The 17,293-nt window shown below is 38.3% G+C and overlaps 2 protein-coding genes across 2 annotated transcripts in view; one reads left to right on the top strand and one right to left on the bottom strand.

Annotated features, from left to right (window-relative positions):
* NUFIP2 (nuclear FMR1 interacting protein 2) overlaps positions 1-9,688 on the top strand; it is a 29,626-nt gene extending 19,938 nt beyond the window's left edge. The window contains exon 4 of the mRNA XM_010958244.3: positions 1,186-9,688. Within this exon, the coding sequence (XP_010956546.2) occupies positions 1,186-1,238 (53 nt within the window). The 3' untranslated portion in view covers positions 1,239-9,688. The remainder of the gene's footprint in view (positions 1-1,185) is intronic.
* Positions 9,472-17,019, bottom strand: CRYBA1 (crystallin beta A1). The gene is made up of 6 exons (XM_010958245.2): positions 16,688-17,019; positions 15,227-15,291; positions 14,100-14,218; positions 12,651-12,792; positions 11,063-11,205; positions 9,472-10,610 (listed from the first exon to the last, which is right to left on the bottom strand). The coding sequence occupies exons 1-6, from the start codon at positions 16,716-16,718 to the stop codon at positions 10,463-10,465; spliced, it is 648 nt and encodes a 215-aa protein (XP_010956547.1). The 5' UTR covers positions 16,719-17,019; the 3' UTR covers positions 9,472-10,462.
* Positions 17,020-17,293: the final 274 nt, after the last annotated feature.

Here is a 17,293-nt window from a genome sequence, read left to right as displayed (position 1 = left end):
CTAGAAAGTAGGTTTTCTTGATTTTCCAACATTGCTTCTTCCACCTTCTCTCTTGTCCTTAGGCCAGGTCTTTTTTGTCAAGAGAGCTGTGGCCTGAAGGTAACTAGCAAGCTCTTAGATTATTTTGAGTTGCTTTCTATGTACCTTCTTAACTGAAACAAATTTTTAAAATATAGACTATCAAATATACCCTGCAAATGTAGACCTACCTCCAAAATGGCTATTAATTGTTGAGAATGAGCATCATCATCTCCATGGCAAGTTGCTAGTGGATGTCCCTTGGAGTCCCAAAAAGGATATTGTATTATTTATGGACTAAGATTGGTTGCTTAGGTGAGCTGGAGTTCTTCAATATTATTTTCAGGCCTTTATACTTTTCTGTTAGGTGACAAGTTATTGGCTCCCTATTTTTCATTAAAGCATGTGTACTTTAAAAAGTTCTTAGGATAGGTAGACATAGTAGTATGTAATAAGATCTTTGCTCTCCAGAAGAGGGGAGCATACAGATGAACATTAAGAATTTAAAATAGCACTGAAGTCTTTGCCCAGACACATTGTAACTGTTTTATACTTGAACCTAGGATATCCACGGATTTTTGCTACTGCTGAGAATAAAGTCTAGTGGTGTATGGGAAATGAGACGGAAGAAATAAGTCATAATTGGTAGTTTTGCAGACTTAATTTAATCTGAAGTTTTTGGTGCTATGTGCTACTTGAACAGTTCCTTACTAGAGAATCCACACTGGTTAAAATAAATTTTAACTTCATTTTGCTAAGAAGAACAGAAGAAAATAAATCAAAGTGTTTATTTTAGTATTGAATCATTGACAAATTTAAGCTTTGTCTGCTTTTATCAGTTGTGCTACTTTCATTTTATAATCAGAAGAAACAAATTATCCTTGTTAACTGAATTCAACCCTCTAATCTGTAGGTGTTGGGGCCCCTCACTGGCTAGAAGAAAGACCCTGATTCTGGGAATCCATTGGGATAGTGAACTATTTATTGGGTTAAGAAAAAGTGGATCACACTTGTGTTAATACAAAGAGGAAATGATCTTTAAATTGTGTTTTCATAAAAGGGGAAGTTTAAATGATGATGGTTCTTTGGGATTTGGTTTTTGAACATGGGCATTTGAAGATTCTAGAGCTTGTTTTTTATTTATGTATTTCTTTTTTAACCCTCCAGATCCCAAAAGGATAATCACTTACAATGAAGCCATGGATAGTCCAGATCAATGAAGGACCAGACTGCCTATTTGTAACCTTTCTGCAGCATTAGAGCCACCGTTCATGGGGGACACAAGGCTTTTATGCTCCTAGATCTTCAACGCAGCAGAGGAACCATAAGTAGAATCACAGGATAATATATACAAATATATATATATACATATATATATATAGTTATTTAAAAAAAGGCAACTGAAAGTAATTAGACTTCTTAAGGAATCAAATTTATTTCAAGAGACTACACATGGTTATTTAATCTTCGGTACTGAATAGTTTTTTTTTTCTTTTGTTAGTTTTTGTTTTTAAGTGTGAATGCAAGTGATTAATGAATATGGACTTATTAACAAGCGTGGTTCTAAAGTTCCTGCTGTCATCAACTTGGGCAACAAATGACCCACTGGAAAGGCAAATCCACTTAAAAGATCTCTATCTTGTTCTGTGACTAAAGTGATACACTAATCATGGGGAACCCAGAATGATTCAACATTTTCCCCCACTCTTCCCTTGATCTTTTGGTTATACTTTGAGCCCTGCGAGAATGCTGGATAAATGCCTTGAAGTTTGCAGGGGTGGGGTTTTTTTTGTTTTTTGTTTTTTTTAATATGATTTGCATGTCTTGCCAGGAGTTAAGCAGCCTCTGTGGGGTGTTGGGGAAATATTTTTCTTTCCTTTTATTTTTTGTGGGGTGGGAAAAGGGGAGGGAATTGAAGTTCTACAATTCTGGAATAGTTGGTGGTACATAGTTCACTTGACTTTGGTTGCATATTGGACTTTAATAGTAAAAAATCCATAAGTGTCATTTGAAGAAAAGTTACAGAACAAACAATTGGCTTTAGATACTTAATACATGGAAAAATATTCCTGTGCCCATATTTTAATGTAATTGTATAAGTGGGAGCAAAAATATATTCTGCTTTTCAACTGTAGGTGCTCCAGACTTGCTCTCTGTCACTAACACTAAATGTGCTGTTTTTCTTGTTTTTCATCAAACATCTGAAGAAAAACTTCCGTACCTTTCTGTAAATTCTTTTAATTTCTCAGATATATCTTAAAAGGGGAAGAAAAAAGTCCATGAAAACTATAAAACTTCATGTTTTTAGCCAGTAAGGAGATAATAAACCCTGCCTATAGAAAGTGTGTTTTCATGCAAACTATACTTCTGAGCTTATTAGCTTCTAATTATATTCTAATAAATATATTTTATTACTAGAGCAAATGGGTTTTTTAAGGACAATAATGTGAAATTCTGGAAATTTTCTTTTGGGCAGAGAAGAGCATTAGCCCTGTCTTATCACATTACCATCCTGTTGCACTGCAGCTTGTATATAGCATGCTAAAATAAATTTTTTTGTGTGTGCAAAAACTAAGGGTCCAATTTAAGATTGGGTGATGTTAGTGGCATAAAAACAAGTTCTCTGGCCTGACATAGATAGCATCGCACCACACACACACCGAAATTAGTATATCCATGTATGTTAAATACAGGTTAAAATAGCAGGGCATTTATATAGAGAGATGTAGTCTTCTAATAAAAGTAGACTGGATCCCCTTAGGTATTTGGGGAGAAAGTAACTACTTTTGCTCAACCCTTTTGCGTAAGAAATGTCCAGTTTTGAGCGACTGTAGTATGGATGAGTTTTCTTGTTTTGTTGATTATTTGAGGCTTTTAATAAGTAGTTTGTGAAAGAAGTTGTTGGACTCGGCATAGAGTAGAGAAAATATCTTTATAGTCTGGATTTCTGCCCTGCTTAGATTTTAAAAGTATAAGCATGGATTGCCAATTCCACTTGATGTAAACAAAACTTTTATACATAATATATATATATAATAACTTATTGTATCAGTCCAGGTTCAGAAACTTGTGGTAGGCCAGTTCCAGATAGTTTCATTTCACCTGTAAACTGTATCACTTTTACTGATATTGTAATTTTCAAATGTATAATATGTTTACAGATGTGCCCTGCATTTAGTCTGCCTTGTTCTATTTTGATTTTTGTTGAGTCTCCTGCCTGCTTGCCAAAAGCTAGGATGCTTCAGGCCCATGTACAATTGAAAGCAGAGGCATCCTTGAGCTTTAAAGCATTGAACAAACTGGAAAAATGCATCATACCACATACTGAAGTGAAAGAAGTCTGTGTTTTTGTGTTTTTTTTTAAATAAAAATTTTCAAAAGGTTAAAAAAAAAAGATACAAGGTTGATTAAAGGATAAAAAAGACTCCAGTTTGTTTTATAGGTTTTAAAGTTCTGCTGTGTGTTCAATTGCCTTGTGTAACCAACCACTTGTCGCCTTAGGGCCAGGTTCTTCCCCCCCGCCCCCCTCCCCTTCCTTTTTTAAAACATCTATTTTGTTTTCCTGGAATTTGAAAGCTCTTCTGTCTCACAACTCACAAGAAACTTTCTGGGTTTGTGACATACAGAGGTTGAATGAATATATATTTTAAAAGGAAAAAAAAAAAAGCCCCCATCTGAATTTTTACTTTAGAAGCAACACTTACTTTAAAATATCTTTTGAAAGCTGAGGTTGCTTTCCAGCTTCCTTAACATACCGCTTAGGCCTCCCATGTTTAGAGAAGCCAAAAAGAATGTATCCCTTCTCTGTTTGTCCAAAGGTTTTTGAGAGTCTCACTTCTAAATGAAACGATGCAACATTTCACTTTGATTTCCCCACTGAAATTTCTTTGATTATATGGTTAGAGGTATAAAGTTAGGAATGTCTCTTAACCTTCTGGAAACCCTAGTGCCCCATCGTATTAACTGTCAGTATTTTTTGGGCATTGGGTGAATGGGCTTATTTGCCTAGGTACAAGCAGGACTTGGGAACATAACTCCTTTGTGCTGTTTGGTAACACTTAACTCTACTTGTCGCAATCTTTCTTCCTAGGTCCTCACACAATTCCTTACAGAGCACTTATTAAAAAAAAAAAAAACTTAAGAGTTGATCTGTTTTCTGATTATTTTGTGTAAGCTTCTAAACTTCAGCTGTGATTAATTTAGCACATTTAAATAACATTGATGTGTTATTGTTCGGTATAAAGAATTTTTCTTCAACTCAGAGTATTAGTACTGTAGCATAAACCAAATACAGTCTAGAGGGGATTTTTAACATCCCTCCATTATAAAGACTGAAAAGGTGTGTGTTTCTGTGTGTGTGTGTTGAATGCTTGTGTATGAGAGAGAGAAGGAGATATTAAAAATTAGTAAATGAATGTGTGTAAGACATTGTATTAGTATTCAGAGAATGAACTTGTATTTATTTTGTGCCATTTGTTTTCATTACACAGAATAAAGTCAGGTGGTTTTAATCCTTAAAAGGGTAGTATTTGAAAAATGGCACTAAGAATGAAATCATGACCTATTTTTTTAATAGCTATGAAGATACTAATTATGGGTGAAGATTTCTTTTTAAATCTGTCTTGATCGTAGGCTTCTGTGTCACATACCACTCTTTTGCAGATGTCTTGAATAATTCCCCTTCCCCACAAAAGACAGGGTGTATTTACCTTTCTCTTTATTCACCCCACTTTGCTGAACTGAAGTTAATTCCATAGCCTTTCCTCTGACCTTAGTAATGAGCTTTCACATACAGTGTATTTACAGCATCTATAGTTAGCCCTTCCTCCTCCTCTGCTTTCTGAGAGGGGAAAGACAATAACTAGGAATTTGTTAATGCCAGTTTTTTTCTTGAAGTAAATGGCTGGAGAGCTTCTCTCCATTTTAGAATTTGCTGTTCTTAATCCTCTGCTTACCTAATCATCACAGAATCTGCGAAAACTTTATAAAGAAGTAAAAAGTGCTGCATTGTTTTTTCAAGTAACAGTTTCTAGGGAAAATATGATAAAGCTCAATTATGAGTGTTGTCCACAATATAAAATGTGTTTTCTTCACACAACATTACATAGCAGCAGTAGTTTCATGCTTGGTTGTTAGTAGGCTTGATGCTAATTCATTTGAAGGCATCTAATGATTTATTTTTTGCTGTAAACTTTTTAAAACACAAAAAAGCCATTTAGTGTGAAATTGTCGTATACCAAATGGCCACAGTCAAGGAAATCTGGAAGAGGACTTTACTTGATTTTAAATTCCACTAAACAAGGAAGGAGTCATCCTTTGAAGGCTTTCTTCCTCAGAGAAATAGATGAAAAGTCCAAATTCCTAGAATTATGGGTATCATTATACCATTGGGCCATATCTTCAAGTAACACATGATCCCTCTTATATCCTGTGCTAATTATGAAACACACTATATTGGGACAAATGTATGTTCTCATCAGGTCTGTTGATGTTGCAACAGTTGATGTAGATTCTGATCAGGCAGTGTCTTAATACCGCTACCCATAATTTTACTGTTGTATTTTAAAGAAGGTAGAATTTGCTCATCTTTTTTTCCCCGCAAAGTGTTGATATTTGTTTAAAGGGGAGGGACAGAGGACAAAACTAGAAGAATAATAGCTGCTCTTCAGTTTGCAGAGACACATAGGTTGTCGTTAGTTCTTAGTATCAACGTTACTTTCATTAATTAATTGACAGAGCACCAGGATTCTTTTATAGTGAGAAAGATGGGCTTCTGCTTTAAGTATCTTAAAATGTTGCTTTTTAAATATTCATCAGTCTGAGATGTGTGAGAACCAGGACCACCCTGGGTTGGTTTAATGAATGATGAATCATTGGCTTCGTTCAAAAGCACTACTTTACTGAGGTTTAAATTAAAGTTCACACCCTTTTGGTACTCGAAAAGGGTCTCGCGAATAAGAGTTTAAAGTAGTCTGCACAATAGAAACACCCGGTGAACCATGAATGGTTTGTTGCTTTTGCATTACTAGGAGTGTCAAATAGCAATGATGGGCTGGAAACTTACAGAGCAGCCATCCTCACATATGGGATTGCTGATTCAGACTTCCCTATCCATAAAATTTTATGTCCAGAGTTCTAAAGCCATCTTATAATACTGCAGTATCCCTTTTCTAACAGCCTTATTAAAGTAGCTACAAACATTTATTTTCCAGTTTAGTTTCACTTTCGCTGCATATCAAGAGTTTTACTCTACAGACCAACAAACCAACTTGAGGTAAATTATATAGCTTTCCATATATCCTTTTTTCCTCAGGTGCTAAACAAAGGCTCCAAAAATGGATACTGCTTTAGTAATGTCTGTTTTCTTAAATATTTCTTTTGCTAGCTGTAAAGACTTGATGTTAACAAAAATGGTTTTAATATGTAAATATGAGTGAATGCCTTTAGTTTGCCCTTGTTTGTTAGTTTGTTTCATCCTCTATAGAGGAGGGTCCTTTCATTATCTTGAATACATTTCATTAGGTATTGTTGCATTTTTAGAATGAAAAAACAATTATTTCTGTCTTGGATTAATCCTGCTGCTGCTATGAGAAACTGAAAATCAAGAATGTGATGCACTTTTTACATTACTATAAACCGTACCTTTATAGGTTGCTTTGATACCTTTCCTGTAGCACAGCCACTAACAAAAGTGAATGAATTTAAAAATTCTCTTTTGGAGGTAATCAGTACAAGTAATTATTTATGGTATTGGCCTGTGAAGGACATTAACTTAAGAAAATACAAATTCTGTTAGTATTACACTTTTTGGCCTTAAAGTGTCTTCTACTACTGAAAATATTCTAAATCTTAATTTTGCTTCTGTTTTCCCTCTCTGCCTCAAAAGGAGGAGTTGGAAGGAATGGCTTGAAAGAAGTAGTATCGTTGGTTTGTTGCTGATCTATCTTTTAGAAAGAAAACAATTGTCTACTATATAATCTGAGGACTTAATTTTTTTTTGTTTGTATACAGAGGAGAAATAATGATGCCCCAAGCCAATCTAATTTAGTTGAATCAATCAAAACTCCAACTGTTCTGCTTCTCTAGTCTATTTTTGCTTAGTGAAGATAAACTTTAGTAGAATGCTACTTGACAAGAGTAAAAGTCATTTCTCAAGCACATAATCAAACTTGAAGGAGATTGAGCCCAATGTGATGGAGGAAAAAACACCAAACAGGGTGGAGGAATATGAGAAAGATGTGGTCCAAAGCTATCTGGTTATATTTTGATGTTGCCAATATTGCAAAGCCAAAATTTTAATTTGCTTATTTAATATATTTGTTGGCCAGAGATCTATTTTTATATCAATGTGCCTTGCATGTATATTTAAAAAAAAATTGGAAAGGCCATGCCTGAGATAGTTGATGGTTCTTACCACCTCACGAATTTTTATGCAGTATGGAATGCTCATTCTATCGCCCAACTGGTGCTCTCTGTTTAAAAGTTATAGATCTTGTCACAAACTGGAACTATTTTATAAACTGGGAAAGTGATTTAATTTACTTTGGTTTTGTTTTTGTTTTAATCCCTAAGTCTGTTAGTGGCTGTTCTGTAGTGGGAAATAGTAAGAACATTCTTCACTTCCTTTTTCTCTCCCCTTAGCACCTTCAAGTAATGTGATGACACCATTTCTTGTGTGCTTTGAAGAGTTTCAGCCTGCTGTTTCCTTTAGTGTTGTAAAGTGTTATAAAAAGCATTGTTTGCAAAATCTAGGGAGATAATGGAGTCCACTTTAATTTGGAATTCTATGTGAGCTATGATCCAAGTTATTGGCTTTTTCCAACTTTAAAAGTTTTTATTGTTAAAGCACCTTGCTTAGAAAATTTTAATTATTTATGTCTGCAACAATTGTCTCAAAATAATGAACTGTGCAATTGTCATTAAAAAAAAAAAAAAAAGATCTGAACTCTCCCTACTGTGACTTGTTAGTTTCTCTGTATTTCCTGCCAGTGTAAATGTGAAAAGCTTTGCTTGCATTACGTTTTAGAAATGCATTTTGCACACTCGAATTTTCCCGAAGCTCCATGAAAAGGTTAGATCTAAGTAGATGAATAAAGCTATGCACATGTTTTGAAAGTTCAATTTGTGTGTCATTACCAAAAGTGACCTATCCTTGTTAATTTGCTGCTCTGAGCTTCACCATCTTTAGAAACATGACTCAAAGTTACAGTTCTGGGCTAGCTCATCAGTGGGACTAGAAGAGAGGAAAACTGGCACCTATATAAATAACTTAGGTTTAAATGAGAGCTTGACTTGTATCTTCTAAAGGGCTTTTTTGAAATAGGGCAGTTTTATCAGCTTTACAAACTCTTGGATACTCTTCAGTGAACTTTTGGTTTATTTGGTCAGATAGAAATGGGAAGTAATTGAAACTGAAATGAAGGAAGGAAAAAAAATTAAAAAAAATAAAAACAGTGCAGTTTCCAAAAAAAAAAAAATGAAGAACCTTTGCCACATGGAGTTCTGTGACAATTTATGTCTTAAACCTGGTTTAAAGGTAGGATATCCTTTTTACCTTTGCTTTAGCATAAATTTGATTTACTCAGTGAATGATTGACTTCATTAGAATCATTCATTTAAAGATCAAAGCACAGGTTGTTTTAAAGATAATACGTATCTTAAAAACTGCCCAAGCTTATTAGAGCAAATTTTAAAATTGGGCTAATTTGGTTAAATTGCTGCAGTCTGCATGTACTAAATAGCTTTACTTCACATGTATGTGTACTTAAAAGTTTGTGTAGATGTACTGGACAGATTTTGTCAAATCATCTTTTTAAAAGATTGTTTTGTATTCTCTTCCGAACCTTTCTAGACGAGGCTAATAAGTTTATTAAGTAGAGATAATACTAACGGTATTTCCCATCTGCTCCTAGATAAAGAAGTATTTACATTTTATAGCTTTTTCCTACGTGTAGGATTACTTCTCTGTCATTAAGTGTGCTCCTGATGTATGTTGTTGATTTGCAAACACAGCAAAACCCTTCCTTCTGTATCTTCACTGAGTGACAGTTAAAAGCTAAGTCTACTGTCAAGACTTAAGAGGTGGCCCGTAATGCATGGCCTTAAAAGGCATGAATGCAGGAGTGTAGCATCATCTTAGATGGCTATGGCTACTCCTCAGCACCTGTCAGTAGATCACATGTTCAGTCTTAGAACATATTAGAGGAGCAAAGTAATTTCTGTGTATTGTGTGCATCAGCACTTAGGAGCTGAGTTACCTCTTAATCTGGGGGAAAGGACAACTAGCAGGCTATAACCATGTTAGAGGATATATTTCCTTCCCTCTCCCAATTAAAAAAATGTATTTTCAGTGTTTGTTTTGCCCAGTCAAAAAGATAGGCTGATTTTCTAGATATAAGAACAGTGGCTAGAAATTTACCCTTTTGCTGAATGCTTACATATTTGCCATAGCTGTTTCTGATGTCATGGATTCTGAGGAAGTGTCAGTTATGTGATGATCTTCCTTATTGATGTCTTACTTCATGTTCAGTGTTTTAAAAATATAAATTACAAACACTCTACATCCATACCCAGATTTACTTATTTTATCAGAAAAAAAAACTTGAGAAATTTGTAGATCAAATTAAGAGACAATAAGTGTACATTGTTGAATAAAAAATTTTCAAGTTTCTGAGGTGTTTGTCTTATCTTTTGTGTGCTTTAATTTAAAAAAAATTACTGAAAACTAAGTTAAGATTATGACACGGATATTTTTTAAAGGGTCAGATGTACAAATAATTTAAGTCCTAAAGTAGCATGGTCTTATGTCATGGATTTTTTTTTTTTTTTGTGATTATACAGGTTATTAAGGTGCTTGGAATTGGCACATATATTGAAAACTCAGCTGTGAGAGCAGCTATCCTGCTTTTTGGCATGACACTGAACTTTATGTTCTTTCAATTGAAATTAAGAACTAAGCAGTTAAGCAATATGGCAGTACATAAATGGGAAACATCCTGTTTAGCATTGCTTTGTCACAAGGTGAAAAAAAAGCAGTGCTAACATCAACATTACTAGAGTGGGGGATGAGGAAAGATGCAAAAACATTCACCAAAAGTGTGTTTGTCACTATGTAGACTGATACATTTGGGTTATATGCTTTAGTGTTCTTTGAAATAGGGAATCATTGTCCTTGGCCTGGTAAGTGACTTGCAAGGACACAAGGGAATTTGGGGTTTATTTGAAGCTTGTCTAAAAATTCTCAGCCCTGTAAGTGTGATTTTATAAAGCAAGGTAGTTAATTCAGTCTACAAAGTTGGGTTGTTTTTTTTTTTTGTAATGACATTTATTGTGGATTTCAGCAGCTAACATTTGAAAGCAACGTCTGAGCAGAACATAAAACTCATTCTAGATTGCTTAGCAAGGTCTCATGCTTGAAGAATTCTTACTTGGAGCTTTTAATCCACTATTGTTGGATACGGCGAATCGATTGAATCTGGGCAGTCTGGGCATGAGAACCCCACTCTCTCCAGTGTTTATAGTCTCCTCCATGATGGTCACACTCCAAGATATACTGATAGCCACGGTATCCAGGATACTGGTAGCAAACCCAGCTAGAAAACCCAAACATATTGGATTATTAAAACTAGTTAGGAACCTGGTCAAAACCCTAAAACCTGAGCCTCTTTCCTCAAGACAATGATATGGAGTACTTTTAGGCTTAGAAAACAATAGCCATCCTAAATGTGCTAGGTACCATTTGTGAGCAGATGGCTACAACTAGCTGAAAATTAACCTTCATTATTAAAAAAGAGACAAGAATAGTTAACATGAATGCTGCTTCTGTAGAGGAATGTCTGTGGTAGGAAAAACTGACTTTAAGTGGTAGCTGATACCAAGAACCTTAGAATCAAAATTACTCATAACTAGAATGTGACAGTCATGCCAATATGACATCAATGTATGAAATCAAGTAAGACATGACCATTGATGTATTAATATTCACAAAGCTTACATTTTACAAGAGGTACTTTGGAATGAGTTCCAGCTATGTTTTTGCACTTACGCTCCACATTGTATCTTCATGGAACCAACTTCGTTGTTGAACCAACCCATGGCTTGCAAGGAGGGGTAGTCATCAGTGAGTTCCCACTGGCGTCCAATAAAGTTTTCTTTCTCAAAGATGGTAATCTTAGACTCCTTATGATTCTGTAATACAGAAATTAAAAGAAGTTTAGTACCAGGGTTAAGGCATTCTTTGTAATTCTTTACCACATTTTTCAAATTCAAAACTCCTGATTTACAGAAGGAAGTACATCATTAGTTGTAAAAATATTTCAGGCAATACAGAGATTTTTAAAAATTACTCATAATCCTTTTTAATCCAATTTCATACCATATACAAAATATACAAATAACTGATAAAATGCCTTAGTACAACAAAAGACAGCTGAAAGGAAGTATGACAGCAGAAAAAAATATTTGCATCACATAGCTAACCAAAGGATTAATATTAATATGGAAAAAGTTCCCACAAATTAATAGGAAAAGTAAGCCCATGCGTGTGTGTGTGCATGCACGGTGTTGGAAACAACGTAAATGTCCAGTAGGGTATATGAAGACTACACAAGCATTAAGAAGGCAGGGACTAACCTTTATGATATTTCAAAAGTAGGCAAAATTAGCCCTAGTAATAGAAAGTAGAAAGGAGCAATTGATTGGAAAGTGACACCAGGGGACTTTATGGGGTGATGGGATTGTTCTATATTTGATTAAGTTGTTGGTTACATGGAAATACATGTTTTTCAAATACATTCCATCATGAGGATATAAACTTAGGATTTGTGTATCTTACTATGTGTAAATTATACCTTAGAGGCGGGAAAAGTGGAGTTAAAGTGAGATGAGAACACATCCAGTTAGGGAAATAAATACTTTTAGTTCAAGAGCTTTTGAGTTACCATCTCTACTACTTTAATTTTGGTGGGACTTTAAGGTGAGATCATTGACAACTAAAGTCATGAGAAAAATCACATGATACAGACAAATACTTGGAAAGGTTTTAGCCCAGCCTCACTCAATATAGGTATCATTTTTTGACACACCCTTGGGGGTGGGGGATCATCCTGTTTCTGCTTGAAATCCTCCAAAGACTAGAAGCATTCCATTCTGATGCATAATTAAATAATGCTTAGTGTTAGAAACAAGAAAGTTATGAATCAAAGATAAGAGACACTGAAAGATTTGCCTATTTCTTCAGTCATCCCCATTTACTAAAGGGTTACTTCGGCATTTCCATTCCTAGGTAAAATCCTGCACAGATTGAAATTTAACTGGTCAAGGATCTACTTTTCCTACACGGTAAGTGCTCTTACTAGTTATCTGATTGCACTTTTGAAGATCTGAGCTTTAGAGTGTCTGCTTCCTGCCACCCAAGTAAGAAGGCCCTTACTTAATTAAAAGACCATCTAGCAGAAAATAATCAAATGGTAGACTTAGAAACAGAGGGAGCAGTGTTTTTCTTTTCTCTTTTACACTTTATCCTTCTTCCTGCCACATTTCAGCATAACTGATGGGAAATAACATTGTCAGTCCACATGCACTCTCTTGCCCCACCCACCACAGGCACAGAAATGAAAATTTCAAGGACTCACAGCTGAACAGATGGGGCGGAAGGACATGAGTCGCTCGATGTGATAGGCATTACTCCCACTCCAGGCATCCCAGCGAGGGTACTCTCCTCTCTCCAGGACAAACTGTTGCCCACAGAAGCTGGTATGCTCATAACCAATCCAGCTGCCAGAGACAAGTAATGATGTTTGTTCATGGCGTTCAGAGCTTATGTGGCCTTAGGGAGAAGGCATCTTTTGTGTTAGATGTTAATAGTGGGGTAAAATATCAAGCCAATTCCAATAGAGCCATACAAAGTAATACATCTATTACAAGAAGTGGAGCATGAGCTGGCAGTTACACTATGTGGGTTTATAAATGCAATATTTGTTTTGGGGTTATCCACTGAAAAGGTCTACTTCACTGCCCTGAGTAGTATGTTTTGGCAAAGTGAGGCTAAAGTTATATTTCCTTTTTCTCCAGGTAACCTTATTCTCTACTTGGGGCTCTAGGTTTGGGGTCTAGTGACTGACTATTGCTTTGGCTCCAGCCAAACGTACTGGCTTCTTTCAAAGGAGGCAAAGACATGACTAGATAGCTGATGGATAACTAGCCTCTTGTTTCCTTGTCACTTTGTGGGTCCTTCCTCCTGCACATCTAATACATACCTATACCTTATCTATTAAAACACCTCAGATCAATTTTTCACAACCAAGTCTCAGTTACTGATGACCCTTAAAGTAAAATACTTTACAAAATACTTTACAAAGAGCTCAGTTTTGGAGGTGAACAATCTCTGGAAGCCTATCTACATGAACAACCAGTTCTGTCTAAGCCAAAGGAGAGTTCTTGCCTTTATGTTTTCAGGCTGATGATAATGACCTCAACTAACCCGCCAAGAGTAAGAAGACAAAACAAGAAAGGATCTTCCTCGCCAGGGAGATTAACCACCACCAAGACACTGCTGGAAGACTAACTAGGAACTAATGTAGGTCCAAGCCCTGGGACTGAGTTCCTTTTTACAGAGAAATTAGCTAGCAGTGTCTGCTCTGGGACATGCAGGAGGTGAGTTAGCTGTAAAGAGGCCTCAGCTTGATAATCTTCCTCTTTATGGATTTTCTGTAGGGAAGAAAAACTCAAGGGGCCTGGGGCTGTTCTGAGACAACCCCAGGTTGCAGCCTGTGGTCTCCAGAAACGCAGAAATGATTACCGCTGCTGTCCTGCCTCATGGTATATGTTTCTTTAATCACCCCCCAGAGTACCAAGGCACTAAGAGTCTCATTCATGTTTCTTTTAGCTTCGAGTTACTGAATTACACAAGTAGTGTTTTGTTTTGTTTTGTTTTTTGAGATTGCGTCAGTATGGAGGCTTCTCTCCCAGCAATGATTAGAGTCTGGAGAAACATCTTTCTTCCTTGATTCCTACTTTTATAGTCACATGTCTGAAGCAACCAGAAATAAGGAACCTGAGGTTCTGCCGAGGTCCATACTCACGCGCCACATTCCACCTTGAGAGACCGGACATTATCAAAACTGCGCTCAGAGACATTTGGGCAGGAGCTGGTGAACTCCATCCTCTTGCCTTGGAAGTTCTCCTGGTCATAGATGGTTATCTGAAATGGGATTTAATGGGAAAACAGAGCTGGAATGTGGTACATCAGGAAAAACAGAGGCCCAGGCCAATATCTTCACCTGTGTCTGACCCTATGTTTTCCATCACTAGCTGTAGCCCAGGATACCTGATGAGATCTCGTCCAGTGTAGACAGAGTAAGAAGGAGTTTGAAGTAATACCACTGGTTGGTGGTGTTCACATGCCCAATCTAGGAATGAGGTGTGGGGATTGGCTTATGATAGGAATGGTCTGCCAGAGACAATAGCTGGCCCAGTGGACATATCAAAGACTCGTGGACCCTTATTCCACCATGCCTCCTGCATAAGTGTGGCCCAGAGGCCAGGATTTTGGGAGACCCAGGGGCTCTCTGCGGATTATTTCTTAGCTTCTCCAGCCACACTTGCTATAGAAATCTAAAGTGTAAAGGGAAAGTTGTGATAAATCCCTTTCATACCTTGAACTAGAACTTGGCTCTTGAATCTGGCTAGGGGACAACTCCCCAAGCTGTGAACCAGACTCAGAGTTGACCCAATGAGGAGGGTAAGGGTGTTGGGGGAAACAGTGGCTAAGTATCAGCCACTTCAGGCCATGATTACAACCAACCTCAGGTTTGGGGTCAAGAGACAAAGGTCCAATCATTTATTTGGGGTCTGGTGGCAAATCTCTCCTCATTTCTGGGTCCTCAGTTTCTCCATGTTATAATCCACTCGGGCTGCTCTGTTTTAAGATAATTTCAGCAGTATGGAGGAGAGTTGACCTAGAAAACTAGGTATCATCTCCTACCCATCATAGGCTTCCAGGGTCACCCTTCTTCTGTCCAAATAGGGCATCTTGAGATTCTTTCTGAGACAGCATCTGGACTTTGCGTGGACCCTTCCCCTACAAGCTGGTGTTTTATTGGTCGGTCACTGCCCCATGGAAAAGCGCAGCTCTGGGGCCTGCTCTGTGGTAGTATCACACCCCCTGCCCTGATGGATTCCTGTTTTTGTGTGATGGGGATGAGCTTACCTTCCATGGCCCCACAGACCCCGGCATGGGGTTAGTTTGAGCCATCTTGGTGGTTGGAAGGGATTCTGGAAGATAGAACACACACCAGTGTCATGGCCTCTGGGGTGGGGGTGGGGTGGTGAGGAACACAGGGGAAAATGAAAGACGCTTGAAGTCCAATAAACAGACTTTGGTTGGGATCCTGGCTCTGCCTCTCACTAGCTGAGCCTCAGTTGTTTTCTGTCAGTAAAGCTTCTACGTGCAGAATTCTTGTAAGGATTAGAAGCAATCATTTCAGTAAAGAACTGCACAGGCATCATGACCCCCCTGATAAATGTTGCTCTCATCCTCTTGCCTGCCTCCAGGCACCCGCTATAGGTGGCAGCATTGCCTCAGTCTCCCATGCCCCAACAGAAACTCCTTGGCAACCATCTATCCACACCCTTCATATTACTAGTATGTGATCTCACTCTCACCTGGCTCCCCGCAGCCCTCAAACCGACCAGCTGTGGGTGGCCATGCTACCTTTCCCTCCCTACTTCTCTGCCTCCTGGACCTACCTGGCCTTGGCTCTGCCTCCTAAGACTTTGCTCCTTTCCCCAGCCTGTGGTGACTTGCTTTCTCTCCTGATTTCCAGCGCTCATCACAGTACTGATCTGTGTTCCTATTGAATGCGTCCTGGGCAAACATGTCAATGGCAGGGCCTCGGTCTCCTGAGTGACTGATGTAGCACTGTGCTGAGCCCATGTTGGGGTGGGGAGGGTTGGAGGAGGGAGATGGGTGGCACTGAAAAAGACTTATGGAAGGAAAGTGAAGAAGAGACGAGGATAATAATAGCTAATGCTTAACAATGGCTCCCTCCATGCCAGGCCCTGTTCTAAATGCTTTACATGCATTAATAATACACTTGATCTTCAAAATGAGCCTACGAGGTAAGTGCTGTCATTATCCCCATTTTATAGAGGAGAATACTGAGGCTCAGAGCAGTGAGGTAGACAGAAAAGATGAGGAAGAGTAGAGGAAGGAAGGACGGGGGAAGGCGGGAGGGAGGGAAGACAGAAGACAGGCAGGTGTGCATCCGTTTTCTTAACTCAGAACAGCCCTTCATGGCCTTTCCCTCTGGCTAGCATTGGCCCAGTGACTGATGTGGGTAAACTCAATGATATATCCTTCCATTCTGAACCTCGGAATAAGCATTTCTGAGCTCCTATCCCGAACCTTCTCCCTATGCCCCAGGATCCTGTCATTTCTTGGGGTCCCGTGCCCTCTCCCAGCCATGGCTGCTAGGGCAGTGGTTATTGTCATTTAAGTGACTTCTCTTGGAGTAGCAAGAGAAGGCAGCCTCCCCCTGGAGTCCCCTAGTCTTTTCCAACCATCCCAGGAGGCTCTGACCCCAAGGCAGGAAAACGGGGCCCCCTCCTGAGCCTGTCTCTGCAGGGGAAGGAAAAGAAGGACCAGGACACCCGCCAGAGCCTTACTCACCCAGCTCCTGCTGCACAGTCTGGGTCTCCATCTGGTGCCACTTCCTCTGCGGCCCTGCTCTTTATAGCCCCACGGCCGATGGCCTCTGGCCCTGTCAGCACTCTGCTTTCCCTCTGCTTTTGTTCTCCCTGATCCCAGAGCTTTGGTGGCTCAGCCTGCTGGGCAGGCATCCCTCAGGGCTTTGTTTAAACCTGGGATACAGAAATCCAGAGAGGCCCCGCTGCCGTGGGGAGGTTGGCAGTGCAGGCCTTGGCTGCTGTGGACTTGCTCTTAGAGCAGCTGGGAGGTGAGCACTTGTCCCCTGCCCTTCTCCAGATTCCTCACACCACCCCAGGACCTTCCTAATACCTTATGTCACAGCGAACACATCAAAACGCGCCTCACTTCTCATACAGGATATACATTTTGTTGTCGTTGTTGTTTCAATAGGTGAAGGATTATTGCAATTCTGAACTCTATTAAGAAAAAAAAATAGTTCACTGTATTCTTGGGAATCTTTATTATACCATGTTTATATGTATAACTATATAAGAGTTGAATTTAATTATGATCAACTAGTAGATGTGAATCTCTCTGCAGCTATCTTTTAAAATATTTATTCACTTT

Source organism: Camelus bactrianus, chromosome 16 (genome assembly GCF_048773025.1).
Source record: "Camelus bactrianus isolate YW-2024 breed Bactrian camel chromosome 16, ASM4877302v1, whole genome shotgun sequence".
Lineage (NCBI taxonomy): Eukaryota > Metazoa > Chordata > Mammalia > Artiodactyla > Camelidae > Camelus > Camelus bactrianus.
Note: the sequence above shows the minus strand (reverse complement) of the source record. Positions and strands in the feature narration are given on the sequence as shown.